The sequence below is a fragment of the Eptesicus fuscus genome, chromosome 16 (assembly GCF_027574615.1).
Source record: "Eptesicus fuscus isolate TK198812 chromosome 16, DD_ASM_mEF_20220401, whole genome shotgun sequence".
Taxonomy (NCBI): Eukaryota; Metazoa; Chordata; class Mammalia; order Chiroptera; family Vespertilionidae; genus Eptesicus; species Eptesicus fuscus.
In genome coordinates, this window is record NC_072488.1 from 61,794,571 (window position 1) to 61,819,299 (window position 24,729).

A 24,729-nucleotide genomic window follows, 5' to 3' on the forward strand; every position below is an offset into this window, starting at 1 on the left:
TTCTCTGTAATTATTGTGTAGGTCTGTGTCTCAGCCACTCACCTCCTGTTTAGCGTGAAAGCAGCCACAGATGGTATCTTATCCCACTACATTTATTACCAAAACAGGCATCTGGACAGTGGGCCAGGGTGTGCCGACCCTTGGGCTGTGTGGGTATTCTAGGAGATAGACGTTTGGCCTCTGTTCACCTCTTCCTTGACTTTCGTATGCATTATTTTGAATTCCTATTTATTGAGTATTTATTTATATGGACAGTTGTTGATGCTGCTAGTCCTACAGAGAAGAATATGGTCCAATCTCTGCCTTTGTGGGAGCTTGCCTTAACAGGAGCGAAAATACAAAGAGGCAGATGAAGTTGCCTGGCATCAGTATGTACGCCTGAGTGCTGACTGATGAGCCCCAGGTATAATCACAGCTGTCCTTAAGACCCAAATGCAGGAAAGTTGGTATTGCCGAGTGAAAGGTGTGCTTTTTAAATCCTGTTCTGAAGCTGTCAGTAGTAGAGTCTGAATGAGGGTAGGGAGTGGCTGACTCAGCTAAGTAGTGGTCCTCATGTGCTCTGGGTCCCGGAGCCAACTGCCAGCTATGCACATAAAAGTCCTGATAGAATTTTAGTCTGTTGAGACATTTTCAGTGGCATGTGGCTACTAGTATTCTTTGTGGGGGCTATCCGTGATATTCTCCTACTGCCCTGTGGAAATCCTGCCTTTGCTTCCTGTCACCGTGCCTCAGGGCAGCTTTCACTCTGAACAGATTCTTCAAGTCAAGCATGCCCTTCTGCTCTTACAGATGCCACCCTTTATTTAGGCATAAACAAAACGTACGTTCATTCTTGAATAGATACAGACACTTATTAGTCTGACATGTTGTTTGCCTACAGTAAGGTGTAGGTGAAGGATGAGGCATATGCCTCCTAGTGTACATTACCAGTGGGCTCCTGAAGATACATTTTGGTCCTAAGGCCTCTGCTTACCTCCCACTCGTGGTCCATGTATTTAATTAGCATTGGAGCACATGGCAATGCTCCTCTCCCTTTTCTTCTCTAGATAGTAGTAGTTAAAACAAGTTTTTTTGTGTGGATACTTCATAACCAAAAACAAAAACCTAAAGTAGTTCTCATGCTGGGAATGTAGACGGTGTCCTTTTGGATGGGCGTTTCGGGTGATTGGCCATTGTATACTGCGTCCTAGGCCTGCTACTGTGAATGGTGTGGAATTGGGGCATTTTTGTTTAGGGCAGCATTGATTACTTATATGACAGATGTATGATTTTTCTATTCTTTAAGAATTCTGGTAAACCATGTCTGAAAATGTTTTAGATTAAGTGTTGACAGTTCTAACTCATCTGCTACTTTTCAGCTATTCAGAGGTTTATAAAGGTGTTCTGAGCATAGATAAACTGGAATGATAATTCCTGCTGTTTTTTGGTAGATAATATGGAAAAAGAGAAAACACTAATTAAGTTTGCACTTGGGCCAGTTTAATGAAAATGCTGTTTTTTTATCACCTTGTAAGGATGTGTTGGAGGGGTACCATGGAAAGACTATTTTCCACGTTTGTGGTGACGGATGCAGTTGTAGCTGTGCCTCATCGCCTGTGCTTTGTGTTGACAGCTATACACACAACATCGAAGCAGTCAGCTGTGATGAGGCGCTGGTGGACATCACTGAAATCCTTGCGGAGACCAAGCTTACACCTGATGAATTTGCAAGCGCTGTCCGCATGGAAATCAAAGACCAGACTCACTGTGCTGCTTCTGTTGGGATTGGTTAGTATCCAGCTTCTCTCCTATTGTTCACTTTACTCAAAGTATTACTTTGGCTCATTGAATATCACTTAATTTTTAGGAGTGATTTTTGGGTTTTGTTTTTATTACCTTACTGCATAGGCCTCTTCTAAAACAATTCTTATCATTGCTCACAATTGTGCAGTACATGAGGTAAAAGCGTGGGAAGTGCAAGTTAATGTTTGATAATATCTTTGGAATAACCAAGTTGGAGTGTTTCTCACCTGTCCTTCAGAAATGGGAGAGTTGAAGTCAGTGTGTGTGAACAGTGTACTTTCTGTCAGGTGTGGGCAGAAGCCATGGTTACAGCGGGGTGGTGAGGGTGCGGAGTTCAGTGTGAAGTTCCAGGCCTGTTGTAATCAGCTCCTTGCTGAACTCCAGCCTCCTGGACTGCGCGGCCATCCTGTCTCCACTCGCAGTTCCAGGAATCGCCTTGTGAGGGTGCCCTCAGCGACGGTCTCGCCTCTCACCCATAGCCTGGTTGATCTTACGTCTTGCCCTTGGTTTCCTCATTAACTCCACCATTTATCCTTTTGTGGACCCGTCCGCTGTGCCCTCTGGAACCCTCTCTCTTCATGCCTACCCTTCCCAGAGCCACCTCCGCAGCACCTGTCTTCTTGCCATTCTCTCAAGTGGGTCCAGTTTGTCCCTGCCGTGCTCTGTGCCACAGGCTAGAGCGGGCGGGACACCTCTCTCTTGGCTTCCCTGTCACTTCCAGTCATTACTTCTCCATTCTCATTCAGAAAGCCTTCTTCCTCTGAGTTCCTGCCTCATTTGCACTGGAGGCCTTTTCATTGATGCCGATAAAAGAGCCAGTGCTAGTGAAGGAAGATTTTTATGACTTCGTTTCCCAAGAGGACCAGGGGGCATGCCGTACCATGCAGGACCCGTGGGGGAGCACCAGGGCTCCGTCAGGAGGAGGAAGCAGGAGTGAGAGGAATCCTAGTCCTGAGTCTTTTGGGGTTTCTTTAGGAAAGGCCAGGCAGGGCAGAGCAAGAGTAAACAGCTCAGGACTGGCTGCTCTGGGTACTTCCAGTGACCTTAGGGTGGTCTGTAAGGGTGCTCTCCGGTTGCCTGTACCTGGCTGTGGGATGAGGGAGAGCAGGAACATACTGGCTTTGTGTGTGAGTTGGATAAGGAAATGGTTGGGGTGGCTGGCTGGCCTGTGGGAGGCATGTTCGCTAGGAAGTGTTTACTCTTTAGAAATTAGCTAGCCTCAGGAGGGAGTTGCTCACTGCCCAGTAAGATTTTTAATGTGTCAAAATACCATAAGATGCAGAAAGTAAGACAATGTTAATACACTCGTTGCATCCCTCTATTACTAGCTGGCCTGCCTGGTGTTTGGCCTGCACATCCTTCTCATCTTCCCTTAGGGCTCACCTTGTGCAGTTCGGCATCAGGCACAGGCTTTGATGTGTTTTTATTGGACGTAGTTTTAATGTACAAATATGACGATATGAAAAATTCTTTTAAATTCAAGCACATAATTAAAATTCCCACATGATATTTCCTCTCCTCAGCCCTCTTCTTCAGAACTCACCATCTTTATCATTTTGGTGTGACTTTCTAGGACATTTTCTCTTCTTGAATATCTATATATTTACCCTGGGAAACACATGGTCGTTACAGAAGTCTACCCTAAAGTTAAGACATGTGCTTTCTATAAGCCTTCCATCGTTTTGGAGGTGTCATTTTTCACATACACGTTCACCTGACATGTTGTTTCTCAGGTCCCTGGCACCTTCCCAGGAGCCTTTGCTCTGCTCTAGGTTCATGCTCACATCCACACCTGCGGCCTCACTGCCAGGTCCGTCTTGTTTCTACTACACGTGTCCTGATCGTAGAGTGAAACTTCTGGTTCTTTGGCTTTCTTTTCCCAAGTCCAATAGAGTGCATTTGGCCTGATTGCCCTGCCTCGCCTGGATCTGCTGGTTGGTAAAGTGAACTAATTTCTGAGCATTGCCCTCAACTTCCTATAAACCACTGTCGTTGAGATTGCTTTCTCTATTCCCTTACCTGGGTAGGAGGTGTCGAAATGATACTTATTTTGAAACAAAGAGGAACATGGTTACTTACCTCTGTTCAGTAACCATGCCGGTTATAATCTGTAATAAACAAAATTTTGCTGGTTTTATACTGTATTTGAAATGATCAAAATTGTAAATAATTCACTTTCATTATATAGAAATTGGCTCAGTAACCTGTCTGTAGATGTCTTTGTTAAGAAATTTTAAAAATAATTGTGGTGAATATTTCTTGAACAACTTTTGCTTTGTTTGTTTGTGCTTTATAGGTTCTAATATTCTCCTGGCTAGAATGGCAACTAGAAAAGCAAAGCCAGATGGCCAGTACCACTTAAAACCAGAAGAAGTCGATGATTTCATCAGAGGTCAGCTAGTTACTAATCTACCAGGTGAATGAATACAGACCTTTTCTTTTTAAGATTAATTTATCATAAACATTTATTAGTGCTAAAAGTTTCATAATTTATCTCTTTTCCAAAACATGAATTAAGTATTTATTTTTCAGTGCCATGAGAAAAATTTAGAATTTCAGTGACTACCTCAGTTGATTTATCAGGATCTTAATGTTACATTTAGTTTTGCTTTTAATGTGTTTTATTTTTAAGTATTTCTCAAACAGCAAGATAAAGAATTCTAAGAAATCACTTAAAGCGAATATGATGAAGTTGACTTTTGGTCCTTTAAATAAATCATAACTGAAATAATGTACTTCTAGGTGAAAGATAAAATGTTGAGACTCAAGTCACCTACTTATAAAATTATCCTGCTGGACTAATGACAGTTTTCTGATTTTAGTGAGCAAGTAGTTTTAATTAAAAGGATACGGTGTATGAACCGTTAACTCAAAGATTGAAGTAAAACTTGCATCTCATCTTTCTTGCCAAGGGCCAGCATGTTTACTTTTACATTTTGTGTAGGACTGTGTGGCCACCCTTGTATGCAAAATCTTTCCGTGGAGAATCATCAAATAGAGTTCATTACAACTGGAAAATTGTTGCCTTTTAACGGGCCTTAAATAGATGTGGTTTGTTTTTTTGGGGGGGGGGGGGTAGGACAATTCCTTTCATAATTATTAAATATTTAAACTTGCTTTCTAAGGAATTTCTCTAAACCATGCATCACCCTTGGTTATGTCAGACAGTCTCGCCTCTTTGCTATAAAACAGCCTGTCTGAGCTTCACCAGCTCCCGTGGGTTTGTGGTGGGAAAGTTCAAAGCAGCATGTTTTTGATGAAAGTGTTTTTAATTCATTTGGTTATTAAAAATGGATTTAGTGAGCCCAGCCAGTGTGGTTCAGTGACTGAGCACTGACCATGAACCAGGAAGGAGTCACGGTTCGATTCCCTGTCAGGGCACATGTGGTCAGGGAGCATGCCTGGGTTGCAGACTCGATCCCCATTGGGGGGTGTGCAAGAGGCAGTCAGTCAGTCAATGATTCTTTTTATTTTAATATATCTTTTTATTGATTTCAGAGAGGAAGGGAGGGAGAGAAAGAGAGAGAGAGAGAGAGAGAGAGAGAGAGAGAAACATCCATGATGAGAGAAAATCATGGATCGGCCACCTCCTGCATGCCCCCCACTGGGGATCGAGCCCGCAACCCCTGCATGTGCCCTGACTGGGAATTGAACCCTGACCTCCTGGTTCATTGATCGATGCTCAACCGCTGAGCCACGCCGGCTGGGTAGTCAATGATTCTTATTGATGTTTCTATCTCTCTCCCCCTGTATGTAATGAACCCTATTTGATGATTCTCCACGGAAAGATTTCGCATACAAGGTTGGCCACACAGTCCTACACGAAAACATTAAAGTAAACATGTTGCCCCTTTGGCAAGAAAGATGGAGATGCAAGTTTTACTTCAATCCTTTAGTTAATGGTTCATATACTTTTCCTTTTAATTAAAACTATTTGTTCACTAAAATCAGAAAACTGTCATTAGTCCAGGAGGATAATTTTATAAGTAGGTGACTTCAGTCTCAAAATTTTATTCCTTCCTCTCTAAAATTACTAAAAAATAAAAATGGATTTAGTGATATTTGTAGATGTATATTGCTTAAGTCAATAAAAGTATATCTAAACTAAGAAATTTCTGTTATAGGCCACAACATATTAAATGACCCAAATGCCATTTTATGATGGGTTAATTTTAAAGCTTCCTGATCCCATATTAAATAACTTAAAAGAATGTATTTAATGTCAGAAATGTGAAATATGACATTTTGATGGTTCATTTGATGTTAAATTTGAATAATTAATCTTATAAAATCAAGCTAGCAAATTACAGGCAGGTCCTTGAATGATGTCATTTGGTTTAGTGTCATTTTGTTTATTATGTTAAAGAGAGAAAAAATCAATTCCCATGGGAGTTGGCACATTCTCCCTTCCCCATTCTGTGTGGGTTTTTTCCAGGGTCTCCAGTTCCCTCCTACACTTTAAAGATGTCATGTGAGGGGAATCAGGTGTCAAATTGTCCCTGGTCTGAATGAATGTGGGGTGGCCTTGCAATGGAAGAGCGTCCTGACCATGGGGGTCCCACCTGGTGCCCTGAACTGCTGCGTGGGCTCTGGCCACAGCTGGACTTGAACCAGTGGGTTGGAAAATAATGACCTTACTTGTTTTTATTACTCTTTCTCAAATGTATGTAGAGCTCACATTTATTTCAATACTTAATAATTTTGAGGAGACACATTTCAGTCCATAACGCCATCATGAAATGAATCATTTTTGTAGAATTTATTTGCTTGCTGTTGGTGTTTTTACAGAGAATTTCAGTTCCTTGGCCCAGCAATCTTACCCTTCACCTTTGTTGGCTTCCTGGCTGGAGGGACCTTTCTTTATTTCTTGAAGGGCAAGTGTGAGGTTCTTAGGCACAGCCTTGAACTTCCTTGTGGAGGTCTGAGCAACAGAGGCAGCAAGGCTGGCTGCCTCTGCCAAGCGCCTTCTCATGCGCATCGTCTACTTCAAACCGCTTGTGCCCACCCAGAACTGTGGTATTCATGTGTTTAAACTGGACTTTTATAAAATCTCCAAATTCTGTATTTAGAACATTTCGGGTGTGTGGAATGCCAGCCTTCTGTTACCTGTCCTGCAGATGGCTCTGTGACACGTCGTCCCCAGGTGTGCTCTGCAGAGTACACGCTGCTGCTTTAAAAAAGGGTTCGTGCAGCATGGGGACCTTCGCGGGGGAGGGCCCACACAGTCAAGGTTCTGAGAATTCTTACCATAAAGACACCTGTTTATGTTTGTTAAAAACTGGTAATCTCCCCCAAATATTTGAAGATGGATATATAATACCTATTAACATCTTGCGGAACATGCTTTGAGGAAATTATGCTCTCTGACCAATAACCAGAAGAAATTCAGTGTTTACACACCTCACTCCTTGTTTTCCACAAGCTTTCTTTGGCCCTAAATTTTTATTAGCACATAGTGTTTCTCGCACAATAATACACAGTTATTGTAGCTACGTAAGAAGGAAAAACACACTAGTTACGTTTACTTTAGGGAACTCCACAGATTAATGATTATATGTTAGGCTAAGAAATACATTACTTAGTGAGATCTGTTTATCTAATGAAAGACAGGACTGTCCCAAGAACTATGTAAATGCAGTAGTTGTTTCTGTGTGTTCTTTGGATCTTTGCAAGGCTTTTCATATTGTGCATGTGCCCAATTTAAGGGCCCTCTCTACCTGTTCACCTGACTCTGGGCTGTGCACTCAGTCTGTGGTTCCCACCTCTGTTCTCAGAAACGCATGAACATGTAGCTGTGCAGAAAGGTCCACGCTGTCCTGATACGGTAGCCAAAGGGAACCAGCAACACGCATTAAAGTTAAGTAAAACAGAGTCAGGTCCTCGGGTGTACTAGCCACATTGCAGCGCGCACTAGCCACATGTGGCAAGTGCCTCTTGGGTTGAACAGCGCGGGTACAGAACGTGTCTAGTATCACAGACACTTCTGTTGGACAGCGCTCACTTAGATGGTGAAACTCTATTCTCGAAACTACTCCCGTGTGGCTCTGTTGGGCTGTCACTGTCTGACGGCAAGGAGGAGGCGTTGGTGGCCATTTCTAATCTAAAGTGATGGTTCCCATTCAAGGACAGGTACCAAGGATTTGTCCCAGTGGCTTGGCCAGGAGCTTCCACATCTGATTTTCTTCTCTCCTGAGACTCCAAGACCTGGTTCTAAGCTAGCATATTTCTCTGTACTTTTTTCTTTCTAGGTGGCTGCACTCAGTGTGAGTCTTAAGACCCTGTTACTTTCTTCTTAGCCACACCTCCTTTCATTATAAACACTTATATGATGCAGTCAGTTAAACTAGCCACCCTCTCGGGTTTTGGTGCTGATTCCAAGCTTAACTTTTCCGCCCCACTGTAGGTGATAGGGTTAGAGGTCGACCACTCCCATGCCTCCCTCCCACATGGACTTCAGGACATTCCTTGCAGTAGGTGAGGATGCAATAGAGAGAATCTTTTCTGCTTCCCTACAGGACAGTTCAGTTAGATTCAGTTGATTGTGGCTAATTGGATAGTTTAATAGAATGGCCTTTCTTTTGTACCTACTAGTGAATAATAATTGTTTGGTATACTCAAGATAATCTAAAAAAACTATAGGTTTCCTACCCCTCCCCTCCCCCAGCACACAGCACACACACTTGAATGTCACCTCTTACTGACTTGGCAAGTCACCCAGAACAGATTGGCTCCCATATTTGTAAGGGAAAGAGCATGGTTACTTTTGAGAGTGGGGAGCAGGGCAGTGATGAGGAGGAAAAAACTGAGACACAGAGCCTTCTCTGAACCTGAATAGGAAAGGGTCTGTCTGACTTGTCTCTGTCTTTGGCCAACGTAGTATATGAGAATACTCACGAGTTTCACCTAGAACTTCACCTTTTCCGAACGGTGTTCCCCTGGAAGATGTGTTGTTATTGTTAACTCAGACTCTGGCATTATTACTTTTCCTCCATTCTGACATGAACTTCACAGTGGGAGGTGGCACCCTCAACATCTTTTATCTAGCTTCCATTAGGGAATCAGTTCTCTTGGTTTAATCTTGTCTAGCCCCCCCTCCGTGGCCATAGGTCTCTTGTGAGGGTGACAGCCTCCTAACCTTGGGTTGCTGCTTCAGAGGTCCTCCTGGCAGAAGTTGGACAGGCTGGGTGTTCCTCCTACTGAAGCCACTCAGAGGGCCAGAGTGACAGTGACCAGCTGATGTCAGATTGCTCTCTGTGAGTCTCTGATAAGATCCTGCAGAAGACCAGGAATGCAGTCTTTTCCTCATTGATGAAAAAATACTGATTTGGTGGTTTGGAGGCCATTTTAATAAGAATTTTAGTTTCCCTTGGTTACTCTCAAATATCTTTCCTAGATATGTATACCTTTGTTAAGCTTTCAGGCAAATTGAAAGCAACAGATCCCATCAGCTTCCTATGTCCACCCTTGCATTTTGGACAGGGTGACATAGGGACTAGTGCATGCTGCCCAGCTGTAGAAAGGTAGTACCTTTTCTGGGAGATACTCTTTGTTTATAAAAGAAATCTCTCTCTTCCCCCAGCCCCCTTCTGCCTCTCGGTTTCTTAGGAACCTTCATCCCCAGGTCCCCGGTACCACTTGTCCAGGTTTGGGCCTGTGTTGTAAGTTCTTGTTCTGCTGCCCATTTAAAGAAAATGTGGTTGGAACTATATCGGAAACTTTCTTTGTTAATCCTCACCTGCGGATATTTTTCCATTGATTTTTAGAGAGAGTGGAAGGGAGAGAGACAGAGACATCAATAAGAGAGAGACACATTGATTGGTTGCCTCCGCACATGCCTCAACCAGGGCCAGGGATTGAGCCTGCAACCAAGGTACATGACCTTGACCAGAATCGAACCCGGAATCCTTCAGTCTGCAGGCCGATGTTCTTTCCACTGAACCAGGCAGGCTAGGGCCATAACTTTTGCCATCACCAAAATCATAGTAGAATCCTAACATTCATGAGTTTCCTCATATGTCTGTAAATCATACTATAGCTGAATTAGTTGATTTTGTGAATAAGGTAGAAATCTTGATATTACTCAGTAATAAGTAAAAATCGCATTCTTTTGAGACCTTACCTCTACATATTTGAGAAATTCTGGTTCACCTATATGTGTATCCCAAATTGAGAAGATGATTCTAGAAATAACTTTACTAGCATGATTTACACAGAAAAATTCTTTAACCTATGAGTTGCTTTGATTATGTCACTTAAAAATAAACTGATGAACAAAACAGGTCCAGAGGTATGGCTGCATGGAAAAGAATAACAGATCTCAGTGGGGGAAGTGGGGAGAGCGGAAGAACGTATGTACATAACCTATGGACACAGACAATAGTATGGAGAAGGCCTTGGGTGGGGCAGGGGGTGGGGGGAGTGGGGCAAAAAGGGATAAAATGGGAGACATCTGTAATGCTGTCAACAATTTTACAAAAAGGATCCCTAGCCAGTGTTGCTAAATGGTTAGAGCATTGGCCTGCAGATTGAAGGGTTGCAGGTTCAATTCTGGTCAAGAGCACATACCTCGGTTGAGGGCTCAATCTCCAACCCCAGTCGGGGCACTAGGGAGGCAACCAATGGATGTGTCCCTCTCACATTGATGCTTCTCTCTCTCCGTCTCTTTACCCTTTTCTTCTTCTCTCTCTAAAAAAAATCAATGGGAAACATCCTCGGGTAAGGAGTAACAAAACAAAAAATAAAGGAAAGACTGATGATAAAGTCAGTAAACAACGGATCACTTCTTTTAAAAAAAATTAAGGGAGATTGTTTTAAATTAACATTTAAATTGTTAAATTAATGTAATAATTGAAAATTAATTTCAATATGAAATTTTTCATTCAAAGTCATTGTTTTTCATAGTTTATGTGTAGAATGAAACTCAATATGTGCCCTTTCCTAGGAGTGGGACGGTCCATGGAGGCCAAACTGGCATCTTTGGGAATTAAGACTTGTGGAGACCTGCAGTACATGACCATGGCGAGACTCCAGAGGGAATTTGGTCCCAAGACAGGGCAGATGCTGTACAGGTTCTGCCGAGGTTTGGATGACAGACCAGTTCGAACCGAAAAGGAAAGAAAATCAGTTTCAGCTGAGATCAACTATGGAATAAGGTTTACCCAGGTACTGATTGCTTAATGGGTTTTACCTTATGCTGTCCTTTATGTTTTCACCTTGTCTTATCTTGTCAACTAGACCAGACTTGGTGCTTGACATTAAGTCTTCAGATATTTGCAATCCCTAGAGTTTGTAGGATCTTTTTTAAACAAGTGCTTAGCAAAATCGTCAATAATGTGTATGCATAATGTTGGAATTGTTAGGTCTATAGGAAAGTAACATGGGAGTTTTCTGTGTATGCCTTTCCATAGCCCAAAGAAGCAGAAGCTTTCATTCTGAATCTGTCAGAGGAAATTCAAAGACGGCTTGAAGCTGCTGGCATGAAGGGTAAACGCCTGACTCTCAAAATAATGGTACGGAAGCCGGGGGCCCCTGTGGAAACGGCAAAATTTGGAGGCCATGGAATTTGTGATCACATTGCCAGGTAAGCTTATCTTAAAAAGGGTATTGGGTGGTAATATTTCAGTGCAGGTTGTTACAATTAATAAAAAACCAAGGAAGAGTATGAATAGAGATCTGTAAACGCCGATGGTATGTGATACTCTGTAGAGGCAGGCTCAGCCCGGGGCCATCTTTAAGTTCAGTTGCTACGCTCAGGGTCAGCCTGTCCACGAGTTCCTGACCTTTGGTGGCCTAGCCTTGGGGTCAGGCTGTTGGCTTTAGTGCAGGGACAGCAGGACAGGGAAGGCCCAACACCTGCACCCACAGACGGTAGTGGACTTGGTCGGGAAATTTCAATACAGTCATTTAATAAGTGATTTGAATGAGACGGTTCCTCATTCAGGGAAGTCTCATTTCTGTTCATGAAAAGATTAATCATTGTAGTCTCTGAAAACTGGTAGAATGCATTTTAAAATGTGTTTTTTTAATGCGGAAGCCACAAATATAAAACTTCAGTTAAGAGCTGAGACTAGTATGAAAATACTTAGTTTTCTGCACATCACTTTATGCCACTCTGCACACTGTTTTATATCTGCTGGGCAACCACAGCTTTTAAGACTTCGGTCCCTGAAAGCCACATACATGTAAGGAAAGAGTTAGCAAGATCACAGTCACATTTTATAGAGATGTTGCTGAGAGTGACGAGAGGATGCTGTCAGCCACAGAAAACTTCCAGCTTTATCATGAAGGTCTTTATTTACCAGGAAAACGGGTTATAAATTATACATTGAACAACGTAATTCATAAAATACTTTTTTATGCAGTTGGTAATTTTGAACTCTGTTTTTACCTATTTTAATGAACATTTAATAACCTATTTCAAATGGTAGTTTGTTATTATTTCTATAATAAGTTGGTTATTAGGACTCTACTCTGGATATAATTTTTTTAAAACATGGTTTCTAATAATCCAGTTTGTAATAATACCTTTTCTGGGAATGTAACCTGGAGCTTTATTTGTTCAAGATACATAGAAAGAAACATCCAAAACTGAAATCATTCTTTGGAAGGAGAACTGGTAGCAATTCATTTCTTCTTGGCATGTATGCACTTTTATTTTTTATTTTTTTAAAAAAAATATATTGATTTTTTTACAGAGAGGAAGGGAGAGGGATAGAGAGTTAGGAACATCGATGAGTGAGAAACATAGATCAGCTGCCTCCTGCACACTCCCTACTGGGGATGTGCCCGCAATCAAGGTACATGCCCTTGACCGGAATCGAACCTGGGACCCTTGAGTCCACACGCCGACGCTCTGTCCACTGAGCCAAACTGGTTAGGGCGGCATGTATGCACTTTTAAATGTCTATTTGTTACTTAGCATTGTATGTTGTGGTACATTCAGCAGTGCCTAGGGGCTCCCTCTGTCTAATCTTATTAAGAAAATCAGCCTGCTGATCATTCTCTTTGGAAAAATCCAGGTTCTCCAGAAATCTAATTACAACATTTAAAAAACTGAAATTGATTATACTTTATTTATTTAATATACTTAGGATAATATTTATTTGGCTTTTTTATAAGCACTTATCTGTTTGCTGCTGTTGGTATTTGTTTCTTTTTTGTCCTGAACCTTAAAAAAATGTTTTATGAAAATCTTAAACTTAAAATACAAAAGTAGAAAGAATAGTCAATGAACCCCCATGGGCCCATCATCTGGCTTCAACGATTGCTGTTAGCTTCCCCTGCAGCACCCTCCCCTCTCCCAGTTATTTTGAAGCACAATCTCAGCTGCTATAGCCTTTCCTCCACAATGTGTCAGGGTTTACCTCTAACAAGATAAGGACTCTTCGCTTAGTAAACACAGTAATAAAATATACATTTTGCTGTGCTGTTAACATATTAACTTGCATGACACATGATGATGCACAAGAAGCACATAATTGATTGAAACAGTGCCATTTTATAAGCGTCACCAAGTTGTAGATGAGCTGTAAGCCAGCCATGACACCTGCATTGTGGTGGTACCCTGCCTGCGTGAGAAACGCTGTGTTGTAGTGGGGATTATGAAATACTACAATGCTGACTGTTTCCTCTGATTCGGGGATTGATAAATTACTTCCTGTGGGCCAAGCCAGCCTGTGCTTATCTTTATATGATTGGTGTGAGGGAAGGACTTCTCATAACGGCTTGTGAGAAACGAAGGCTGCGAAGGGGCGCACCAGGCACCAGTGTTTACTATCTGGCCCTTTACAGAAACGTTTGTGGGTTCCCGTGTAGTCTGACTAAAGTCCTGTTCAGTTGAGTGAATTAAGAACTGGTCTCGCCGAAACCCGTTTGGCTCAGTGGATAGAGCGTCTGCCTTCGGACTCAAGGGTCCCAGGTTCGATTCCGGTCAAGGGCATGTACCTTGGTTGCGGGCACATCCCCAGTAGGGGGTGTGTAAGAGGCAGCTGATAGATGTTTCTAGCTCTCTATCCCTCTCTCTTCCTCTCTGTAAAAAATCAATAAAATATATATTTTTTAAAAATTAAAAATAAAGAAAGAAAGAAAGAAAGAAAGAAAGAACTGGTCTCCACATTCCATGACTCTGTAATTTCTTGTACTTGGCCTTGACCACAGTCTTGTGGCTTCCAGACTCTGACACTAGATGAAAGTAATAGAAACGACAGATTTTAATGGCCTGTCAGAGGTATGTGGAGACTGAGTTCTGGGTTGATTTTCACTTAGGAAAGTTTTTCTTATAACCTTTTCCTTTTGGGGAAAGACTCTCCCCTTGGGAGTCCGTTTATATATGTGGTCGGTTTGAAGTTGGTACATCTAAATCTTACCAAAGGGACACGTCTGATTGAAAAGGTGTCGCATGCAGTGCTTCCAGTGCTGGGCCCCCCGGCTCCAGTGCCGTTCTTTCGGCTCCTGTGGCTTCTCCTGGTGTGTACCTCCGTGCTCTTAGGTACACACTTAAGCTGCTATTTCTAGCTTCTTTCGGTTTTGTAAAATGTTGACTGACTTTCCCTTGTCAATGACTGTTTTCCCTGCATGCTGCTTTGCCTCGATAAAGTCGTTGTTTTGGATCAGTCACGGTCTAGTGTTAAATTGTTACCGCCACGTACATGCTGTACAGAGTCACGGTCTAGTGTTAAATTGTTACCGCCACGTACATGCTGTACAGAGCTGGTCCACACATTGCCTCTCCTGTTGAACAGGTTTTTCTCTGTTTACTGAGTGTCTTGTTTGCTCTTTTGTGAATTGACCAGAGGTTGTTCCCAAACTCCCTTCCAGTCTGTTTCAGTACATCAGCAATCTGTTGGTTTGATCTTTTTTTCTAGGAGACCTGTCTTTTGGGGTCCCCCAGCCTGCTCCTCCTGGCTGAATTGGTTTATCTCAAGACCTCCTGCAAAGCCTTCACTCTGTGGGTCCGTTTCCTCCTCCCCCTCGGATCTCACTGAGAAAGAGTGCGGCGGCAGGATGCCTTTTGAACCTGTGTGTCTACCCTGATGCTCGGCCTTTTGCTGGCTTAAAGGCTATAAACATAACTTAGAGTTAGAAGTCACTTTTCCAGTTTGTCAGGATTCCTACTGAGAAGTCAGTCTGCTCTGTCTCCTTGTGCCAGGGAGTTTGTCAGCATTAAGTTTTTGGTTTCTAGTAACATTTTAAATTTCCGAGTGTTTTGTTCTTTGGACATGTAAATGTTCCTAGTATTTCACATTGCAGCATTGTCTCTCATCTCTTAAATACTCGTCCAGTCCCAGGGTGAGTGTTTCTCCAAGTTCCTCTTTTCCTGTCCTGGCTGCTGTTACAGGAGGCTTTCTCGCAGTGTCTCTGCCGGGCAGCGCTTGGCTGTCCCCGCCTGGGAACTGCAACGATGCTGTTTGGTCCTCTGGACTCAGCGGGACACGTAGACCCGGCTCGGTGGGCTTCACCGAGGGGGTGGAGGGGCCTGCTGTGGGGTTGCCACAGCCACTTGGTAGTGTCTGATCTTTTCCGTTAGCTTACCCCTTTCCCCAGAATGGATCCTCCAGCTCGCATCTGGTTCCCCCATAGGAAGGGGTCTGGATGGGGAAGGGGGGTCTTTTGAGGGAGGTACCTCACTCCTCCCTTAGCTGTGAGTGACAGGCCCCTCATAGGTGTGAAAGGAGGGGGCTCTCTGTGTACATTCTCATCCCCTTCTCTCCCCGCCTCTAATTCCTGAGCTTTTCTGAGGGTCTGTGGCTTAAGTTGGTGCTTTCCTGTGGGCTCTTAAGCAGGCATTTGGTAGCTTACCATTTACTGATTTGCTATTAGCATTCTAAATTATGGATAACATTTTTCTTCTCTAATCCCCTCTCCCATTTCTATAAGAGGTTATACCTTTTGAAAATCATTTCAAGTCACCTTAGTGGTATTTTAGAAAGAAATTAAGATAAACATAGGTTTCATCCACTAAGGTCCACTAAAAATCATGCTTTTAAGTTATTCTGTTATGTGACATAAATTGAAGGTTATTAGGTAACAGATCAATGGAAATATTTTTCCAAATGGTTTCCGTGGAGAAATAGGCACGTGTCGCAGGTGAACGCGTGTGTCCTCGGCACGGAGAAAGCCAACGCAGCGGACGCAGTTGGGCACCTCGTGCTGCTGGCTGTGCTCCGGTCCGACCTCCGCATCCTAGTCCCCCCGCCTGCAGACGGTGCCGCCAGGCCCCCTTGTCACGCTGTCCACACGTGTCTGCTTACAGAGCTGAGGAGAAGCAGGACTGTAACGAGCTTATATCCACATGTTGAGATATTTCAATGGCCTTACCTCAGACTGACAAAACTAGAGTCGGGAACCAACATACAGGGATTCATCTTTGCTTTCTTAGTATTAACCATTCTGCCGCAACATTACCGTCCTTGGAACCGAAACCTTCTCTTGGTATCTAAAAAGCTTTGTACTTAACTTTTATGCTTTGGTTGCAACACAATATGCTTATATTTGTTAATGTATTAATTAAAGTACTTTTTTTTTTAAGTTCCAGCTTACTTTTAGTTGGCCGGTTCTTTGTGAGTTTTTATCTTAAAATTCCAATGTTCTATATGAATTTTCTTTTCCCCTTGCTGCCAATGTAATTAATTCATTTGGCTTCCTTGAAGGAAAACTGTCTCATTGGTTTTTAGGAGTTACATTCATACGTGACTTTTGTGGCTTCCTGACAACTTCCTTGTGGCTCTGTAAGCAGCGCCCTGGTGCAGAGATGCCATGGCGCACCGAGCAGCTCCTGCCTTTAAAAAGTTACTTCTGTCACTTACAGGACCGTGACGCTTGACCAGGCAACGGACAGTGCCAGAGTCATTGGAAAGGCCACACTGAACATGTTCCACACAACGAAGCTGAATATCTCGGACATGAGAGGGGTGAGTGCACAGCATTTTAGAATGCTCTCTGGAACGTGGTTTCCGCTGGAGGCCTGATCTGAACACGGCCATGGCAGGTGTGGGGTTTGTGTGCAGGTTTCAGCTCCTGTGATAGAAACCGAAAAACTCGACTTTCTCACCTGACCGATCTCCTTTTTCAGAGGAAATCAGATTTGTTCTGAAATCTGTTTTCTGCCTAGAATAATTTGATACCTTAACTTCTTATAGTACCTTTCTTTAATGAACCAAGGACTCATTTTACATGCATTATCTTGCTTCCTATTCTTGTTCCTCTAGAAATAGACAGGACTGGGACGAGTGGGAGTCTGCAGTTCTTGTACTTACCGGGTTTTTTCATCAGAAACGTATGTCTGATGAGGGTGACGAGAAGGGAGCGTTCACCACAGGCACAGGAAAGAAGCCTCTGGAGCAGAGGGGAGGGCATCAGGAAGGGGAAAACCTAGTCTCTCACAGATGAACCGTGGCTGGTCCCGTTGTGCGCGCACGCCTGCGTCCAGGGGAGTGACTGGCTGGTGTGGGCGTTGTGGGAGGCCTGGGTGCTGCAGCAGCCGTGACTCACCTTCTCCCTGCCCTGCTGTGCTGGGAGGGTGGCTGTCCAGATGCCAGAAGGGCACTGCCCATCCACTCCCAAACCCATTTTTTAATACTTTTTGTTTTATGTGAAGTTTGCAGGTAGATTTCTTTTATTTAAAATTTTTTAGAATCTTATTTTAAAAACTTTTCTGGCAAGAACTTTGGTGAGATACAGCAGCTCCCTTTTTTGGATGTTCTGTGTGAAGAGATCGTTGTATATGAGTAGAAGTGGATACTGAAGGTGGAGGGACAGTAAGCTCACCAGGTAGTATAGAAGCTGTTTTTGTAAAAATCATGTAGAAGGCTGATTAAATACTTTAACTTGATATTCTAATAACAGGAGAAGATGTAAAAAGAAGATTGGCTGAGAATTTTGCTCAGTTGACTTCATGTTTCACTTTAGTTTTCCTAAAAACACACTTTCTTCTGATTCTAGGTTGGGATTCAAGTGAACCAGTTGGTTCCTGCTCATTCGAGACCTCCCGCATGTCCCAGGCACGTGCCAGCTCAGCCAGGCCACTGTCCCGGTGGCTCCCACTCTGTCCTGGACCTCCTCCAAGTTCAGAAAGCAAAGACATCCTCGGAAGAAGAGCACCAGGAAGGTGGGTGTGGGGTGGTTGTGCCGGTGCCGCTGTGTCCTTAGGAGAGCCGTTCATTGTAAGTTTTCTGGCCGGGCTGTGTGCGACCCTTTCCGGCACAAGCTGGCATCAGGATGAGCTGTATTGAAGTTTGTGGATGAGAGTGCCCCCACGTCTCCAAATGAGCTGAAGAGGCTAGTTTATGTATTTTCTGTACTTTCAGTATTCCTGGCTGCCATGGATCTGGAAATCTCATCTGCCTCTAGAACTTGCACATTCCTTCCATCTCTCTCCACACATCTGACATCTGCTGTCAGCCCTGTTGCGAGCAAAGCCGAGCCTTTGGGGAAATGGAATGGTCTGCATTCTCCCATCAGCTTAAAATCAAAACTAAATCTGAGCATAGAGGTCCCATCACCTTCCCAGGTATATTTCTATAATTAAGTATGATAAAAATGCAAAAGTCGTTTTACAGTAGGAATGACATTTTTAATTTCCTTGCCAGTAGTCGAGAGAAAGGGTGACTCCTTAAGGCCACTATATACCTGAATTCCAAATGCCACATGATCGGTGTAAGTGAAGGATTTGCGCTTCTGCAGATTTGCAACCTTTGCAAGTTGTAAAATGTCGGGTGAGAGCCAGTTCCTTCACTGCCTCTGTGACAGTGGCCACATGCACTTCCTGGCGATCACCAGAAGCCTGTGACGGGTTTTTCTTGCAGCAGCTGCAGTTCCCTGGGAGGGATAACTTCCTGACTGAGCCTCTCACTGAGTTGGTGTGGCGTGCTGCCGTAGGCCCGATGGGAAAGTTGATTTCTCCGTAGCACTCGGTGGCAGAGGCTGAGAGCATTTGCCGCTGGCTGTAGGCTAGGGCAAGGGGCAGGTGTGGGCCCGAGTTACCCAGAAAGTTGCTCCCAGCGAGGTCAGGTTGGCCTAGCCAGCTCATGAGCTTCGTGCTTCCTAAGGGATGTGCGCGGGGGCGGAGGAGGGACCTGGCCTAGGAACAGGGATGCCAGTATGTGGGCTGGAGCAGTTAGCTTCTCTTCCTAGCTGTCTGCTCTCAGCCTAGGATTGTGCTTGGGGGCATATAGTTTCCTGCCTGAAAGGCTAACTTCTGGCTTTAGAAATTTGACCTATTTGCCTTAGGCAGTGGCCCTGCCCAAGGTTGAGGTCTGAGATTTGAGCTTAACAGAGGCACTTCCTGTGTGGACTGACCTGATCCTGTGGGACCGGCCAGTTGTGTAGTACCATCTCCAGTGTGTACGTAGGTCACCTTTAGAACCACACATTTCTACTCGGCCTTCAGAAGCCGGGGCTTGGGGGTGGCTTTCCTGGCCTGGTTATCTGCACCTCACCTTATCTTCATTATCCAAGATGGTAAAATTGAGGTGGAAGTGAAGTATGAGCTCTCCAAACACATCATCTCTGAGCGTGGCGCAACCTCGCACCCTGTCTTTTACAGCTCGATCAGTCTGTTTTAGAAGCACTCCCGCCTGATCTCCGGGAACAAGTAGAGCAAGTTTGTGCTGTTCAGCAAGGGGAGCAGCATGGTGACAAAAAGAACGAACCAGTAAATGGCTGTAATACAGGAATTGTGCCACACCCAGTGGGGACAGTTTTGTTACAAATACCAGAACCTCAAGCATCTAACAGCGACATGGGAATTAATGTAATAGCCCTTCCAGCATTCTCACAGGTAAGTTAAATGTGGGGGCCTTCTGCCAGTTTACATGGCCCCACCCTCCTGCTCCAGTTCAGGGCATGTCTTACTTCCTTTCCCTTTGCACCTTAAACTCGCATTAGTCTACACCATGTGGGGTGAGGGCGGGATTGGCTCGACTCATCATCTGCAGGACAGACTGACAGCAGCCGCTCTTAAAGCAACGGAGGTCTCAGAAGAGGGAGACTATGGCACATGGATGTTCACAGCTTCTACCCAGAACATCCTGTTCCCGTTTAGAGACCTCTGACGGGGCTGTGCTTGAGAAACAGGAGAAGCGCAACTTGGGACAGTGACACAGTCCAAGTCTCATGTCTCAGAGAACATGACATATGAGCCGAGCCTGTGCTGCTTGCCCCGGGGGCTCAGTGTTTTGTTTCTTTTTTTAAAAAAAAAAAGTCCAGTTCATGCTCAGAATTGTATTCCTTATTCTCATCCTAAAACCCCGTGAGGATTTAATGAGCCTTAATATTGAGGACCAGTTAAGAATTCATACAGATCAGAAAAGTATGATTTGAAAATAATCTATTGTGTGAAAAGTATAAGCCAGCTGCCATATAGAATCAACTCGTTTGACTTTGAACCTCTTTTCCACTAGGTGGACCCTGAGGTGTTTGCTGCCCTCCCTGCTGAGCTTCAGAAGGAGCTGAAAGCAGCGTATGATCAGAGGCAGAGGCAGGGCGAGAGCAGCGCGCACCAGCAGCCAGCCAGCGCAGCCGGTGAGCATGCGAGAAGCGGAACCATTGTGTATAATGGCCAAAGTCTCAGCTCTTAGTCATGTTGAGGTCTTTATATTGGGGGAGCAGAACAAGTAGACATATAGTAAGTGATCGAGTCCTAGTTACATTTGTGTCTGTAACTTCTTGACTTAAAAACACCATTCTTGACTTATTTTTTTAAAGCCCTTTAAAAAAACAAAGATGCCTAAATAGGTATTTCCAGAAATCTTTTTGCATAATTGCCAAGGCCATTGTCCTTTGAAACAGATACATAAAAGGATGCAGGCAAAACAGACTAGTGCTGATGAGCTGTTTATTTCACCTGCTGAGTTTTCATCGCATCCTGTGAGCAGAGTTATCAGTAAGCGGTGGTGCAACAGAAAGACGAGCGGGAGAGCCGAGCCTGACTTCTCAGCCCTCGTCATTAACTGCCTCCCAGTCTCAGCTAGAGGCCTTGTTGGGGGTGCGTGTGCACAGTGGTTGGATTTGAGGGGGGAGGAGAGAAGCCATATTACTATCCAGATACCTTGGTTGAGGATCTTGTGTTCATCTTTCAGTGCCAAAGAATCCGTTACTTCAGCTGAAACCAGCCTCAGTGAAAGAAAAGAAACGGAACAAGAAGAAAAATCCCGTCAGTTCCCCCAAAAAGGTTCAGAGCCCTTTGAAAAACAAGCTGCTTAACAGTCCCCTAAAAGCTGCGCCAGGGGCCAGCGGGAGTCCCCAGAAGTTAATTGAAGGGTTTCTGAAACACGAAGATCCTGCCGCCGCCGGGAAACCGCTGGTAAGCTTCATGCTTTTTAAACTTTGACCTTTTCCTGAATCTTAACGCACTTGATGTCATGTAAATACAGCACTTTTATCATTTGTTTTCTTTACAGGGAGAACTCTCTGCTTCTGCCTCAGGTGTGCAGCCTGCCGCATCGGGCTGTGTCAGACCCCCGGCACCCAACCTCGCCGGAGCCGTGGAGTTCAGTGACGTGAAGACGCTGCTCAAGGAGTGGATCACCACCATCTCAGGTCGGCTTGGACGGGCCGAGCGCCGGAAACTGATGTGTAACTAATGGTCCTGTGGTTTCAGAGCATGGCAGGCTCAACTGTGTGGATGGCGCTCATTTTCTAAATCCAAGAAGCTTCAACCAGCCAAGCACTTAACCTGGTTGGGGAAGTTCTCTGAGCCCGTTCAGCTGTGTTGTTGTAAAAATGCAGTTTCCTGTCCCATCAACAGGTGGGCTGGTTCTCAATGAGGTTTTTCCCCTCTAGATCCAATGGAAGAAGACATTCTGCAAGTTGTGAAATACTGCACTGACCTGATAGAGGAGAAAGACTTGGAGAAACTGGACCTCGTCATAAAATACATGAAAAGGTAACTAGTACTTCCACCCAAGGGGAAATGGCATGTCACAAGGGCTAGTGGAGGAAGGCAAGGCTCTAAGTTTCACTGTTTCTGCCCGTGGCCGTCAGTTGCCTTACCTTTGCTCTCCACGGTTAATGGGAAAAGGGTGCCCATTATTTAGAATCGCAGAGAAAGGAATGCCGTAATATTGACTGGGTGATAGTCAGAATGAGATTGTTCCCCTTGGGGTTTCATATAGTTTAAAACCAAGGGAAGTCCTTTGGAATGTTCTCGAGTTTGCCAAAATCGATTCTTGATTCTTACATTAAAATGTTAAACCGATTCTTGAAGGAATCACGAGTCTTTCCTGACGTTCCTCTTTCCCCACCTGTAGGTTGACGCAGCAGTCGGTGGAATCAGTTTGGAATATGGCATTTGACTTTATTCTTGACAACGTTCAGGTGGTTTTACAACAGACTTACGGGAGCACACTGAAAGTCACATAGTGTGAGCAGGGAGCTCTCGCTGCTGGGCCATGAGTGCTTGTGAGGTATCTACAAAGTGCATGGTAGTAATTAATGCTCTGAGTTTTCATAATTTCAGATTTCTTTTGGAGCAAGTGTTTTGTACATTTCTTTTCAAAAAGTGCCAAATTTGTCAGTATTGCATGTAAATAAATGTGTTAATTCTTTTACTGTAGTATAGATTCTATTTACAAAATGTTTGTTTATAAAGTTTTATGGATTTTTACAGTGAAGTGTTTACAGTTGTTTAATAAAGAACTGTATGTATATTTTGTACAGGTTCCTTTTTGTGAATCCTTTAGGAACCAGGTCCGGAACTGTTTGTTATGCCACAGGAACAGCCTGCAGCCCAGACTCGTGCTAGGCTCTGTAATTCCCGGGAGGGCCAGGCTGGGGTCTGCTGCTTCCGGACAGTCACCCCCCCACAGGAACCTTCTTCCAAGTGGAGGAGTTTACATGTGGTGAATTAGAACACACACACACAATTGATTAAGTTTCTCCTGGGAAAGTTAAAGTTATGCCCCTCAGGTGTTCAGAGGTGTTTTTCTTACCTCTGTTGGCCCTTGAAGAAACATCAATAATGACGAGTGGTACAGATTTTCAAATGTACGTATTTTTATGCTATGTTATGCCATAACACTTTAAAAATATAGTTTACTTGGGAACATTTTCTTCAAACACCTACACTAACTTCATTCAACACTGCTATAAATAGGTAGTCAGACCCTTGAGATCTGTTACAGGAATTAATCTTACATTGAGGAAAGGAGTATATCCTCATGTGGACCTATCACCCACACTTTTCAGGAAAACCATAAAACTAGCTATAATCAGATTTACTAATACGCATGAATCATTATGACGTCTCCATGACAATTTAGAAGCACTAAGCCCAATTGGTTATCAGTTCCCTGTTTTCTAATCAGAAAATGTATGCATGATAGACGTTCTAGGATAAAATAGACCAAGATTATTATATAAAAACTAATGTTAACACGTACTGGTACACAAGGTTGGAGACAGTTCTTGTCTTTAAAAGAAAAGAGCTGAAGACTCCTGGGAGAGAAGCTACGCTACCACGAAGGCCTAGCAGAGCTTTCTAGTGAATGTTCTCTTTATTGGAGTCAGAATTGTGCTGATTACAGGGGACTCACGACTAGACAAGCAGTCAGTAGCAGCCAGCTACACTCTACACCATGGTTTCACACAAAGCAGATAAATACCTAATTTCCTATTTTTAAAAATCCAGAGCATATGGCAGAAGAATGCTGGAAAAAATGATTGTGGGAAGGAGATGCATAAATAAAATAGTATTTCTTACATCAAAAGTCCCAAGAATCACAAAATCTGCAGAAGCTTGGTTAATCAAACACTGCAGTACTGATTTAATCAGTATAAAATCGAGAGAGCTTTAGATCTGTAATAAAAATCCAAATTTGGGGAAGGGCAAACTTTAAAACAGCAGCAGGTGGGGGGGGGGGAGCGGGCTTGTGGACAGGCACCTTGGAACTGGGGACATGTAGTTGACCACTGTCAAACCAGTGTAAGTTTCTTGGTTTCTCATGGAAAACATTTTATACATCTATTTTTTTCCTTCCATACTTAAGTGCATCAGTGTCCAGATACGTCCATTCCACTTTTTATCTTGTTTTTCTTGCATTTACTCTAATTCTTGCCCCATGTGGAAAAATTAGATGATTTCAAATACTTTCTTCAGCTCCACAATAAGCTGCCAGTCACTCTTCTGCATCTCATCTCTGAACCAGTCTTTCAGAGCATCAATGGACTGCCGGCTGATCTGCAAAGGACGAGGCACAGGCGGCATCAGAACAGAACGGAACCAACAAGTGCCCAGAGAAGCGGGCGGCCAGCCGCCACTCTGACAGAGGACACTGAGGCCGCGCTCCTGGGGACCTGGGAGACCGGCGCCCTCGCTGTGAGCAGCTTTCCCGATGGGCCGCTCTGCCCATCACGCCTGCCCACCACGTCCCTTCCGGCTGCCGAGTGAGGGAACCAGCGGGGCCGCCGCCTCTTCAGAGGTGCCCCTCTGGCGGAGGGACTTACCTTACTGACGAGAATGTCTGTAGCTTCAAAATGTCTCCCGTACATTTTGGGGGATTCACCAGGGATAGGTTCTATTTTCACACAGACTTCTTGTCCTTTTTTTGCAACATCCACTTGTTTGTGGTTTATTTCAATACTTGTTACTATTCCAATGTCCACAAACTGTAAAATAAGAACAAAGGACAATGTAAGCAGAGGAACCCTGCCCGTTGCAGGCACCGAGAAAAACCAGTTTTTGAGCACTGGGGCCAGTGTCAAAGCCTCGGCTGTTGACCCTCCATGGCTACCATCTCCACAGTGGAGTTTTCTCATTGATAAATCAGGGGTGACAGCACAATCCTCTCTGCCCTTCCCAAGATGGCCACAACTTGGAAAGTGCTGTATGCTATTTTCTATTTCTGTCCCACCCTTCACAGGACAGGTGCCCAAAGCTCAGAATCGAGAATGAGCTTGGAGTGGCTGCTGTGAGCAAGGGGTGAGGAGCAGGGGACGAAGTCGGGGAGGCCT

The 24,729-nt window shown here is 44.1% G+C and overlaps 2 protein-coding genes across 4 annotated transcripts in view; one reads left to right on the forward strand and one right to left on the reverse strand.

The window, feature by feature from the left end:
- REV1 (REV1 DNA directed polymerase) overlaps positions 1–22,325 on the forward strand; it is a 108,575-nt gene extending 86,250 nt beyond the window's left edge. For both annotated transcript variants that reach the window (XM_054727899.1, XM_054727900.1), the window contains exons 11-23: positions 1,613–1,767; positions 4,079–4,198; positions 10,724–10,944; positions 11,190–11,362; positions 16,589–16,691; positions 17,722–17,887; positions 18,087–18,289; positions 19,325–19,558; positions 20,181–20,301; positions 20,859–21,082; positions 21,180–21,318; positions 21,562–21,664; positions 22,029–22,325. In XM_054727899.1, the coding sequence (XP_054583874.1) occupies positions 1,613–1,767; positions 4,079–4,198; positions 10,724–10,944; positions 11,190–11,362; positions 16,589–16,691; positions 17,722–17,887; positions 18,087–18,289; positions 19,325–19,558; positions 20,181–20,301; positions 20,859–21,082; positions 21,180–21,318; positions 21,562–21,664; positions 22,029–22,140 (2,074 nt within the window). In that variant the 3' untranslated portion in view covers positions 22,141–22,325. The remainder of the gene's footprint in view (positions 1–1,612; positions 1,768–4,078; positions 4,199–10,723; positions 10,945–11,189; positions 11,363–16,588; positions 16,692–17,721; positions 17,888–18,086; positions 18,290–19,324; positions 19,559–20,180; positions 20,302–20,858; positions 21,083–21,179; positions 21,319–21,561; positions 21,665–22,028) is intronic.
- Positions 22,326–23,519: 1,194 nt separating this feature from the next.
- Positions 23,520–24,729, reverse strand: part of EIF5B (eukaryotic translation initiation factor 5B) — a 66,709-nt gene continuing 65,499 nt past the window's right edge. For both annotated transcript variants that reach the window (XM_028132713.2, XM_028132712.2), the window contains exons 23-24: positions 24,223–24,384; positions 23,520–23,956 (exon numbers count right to left, since the gene is read on the reverse strand). In XM_028132713.2, the coding sequence (XP_027988514.1) occupies positions 23,849–23,956; positions 24,223–24,384 (270 nt within the window). In that variant the 3' untranslated portion in view covers positions 23,520–23,848. The remainder of the gene's footprint in view (positions 23,957–24,222; positions 24,385–24,729) is intronic.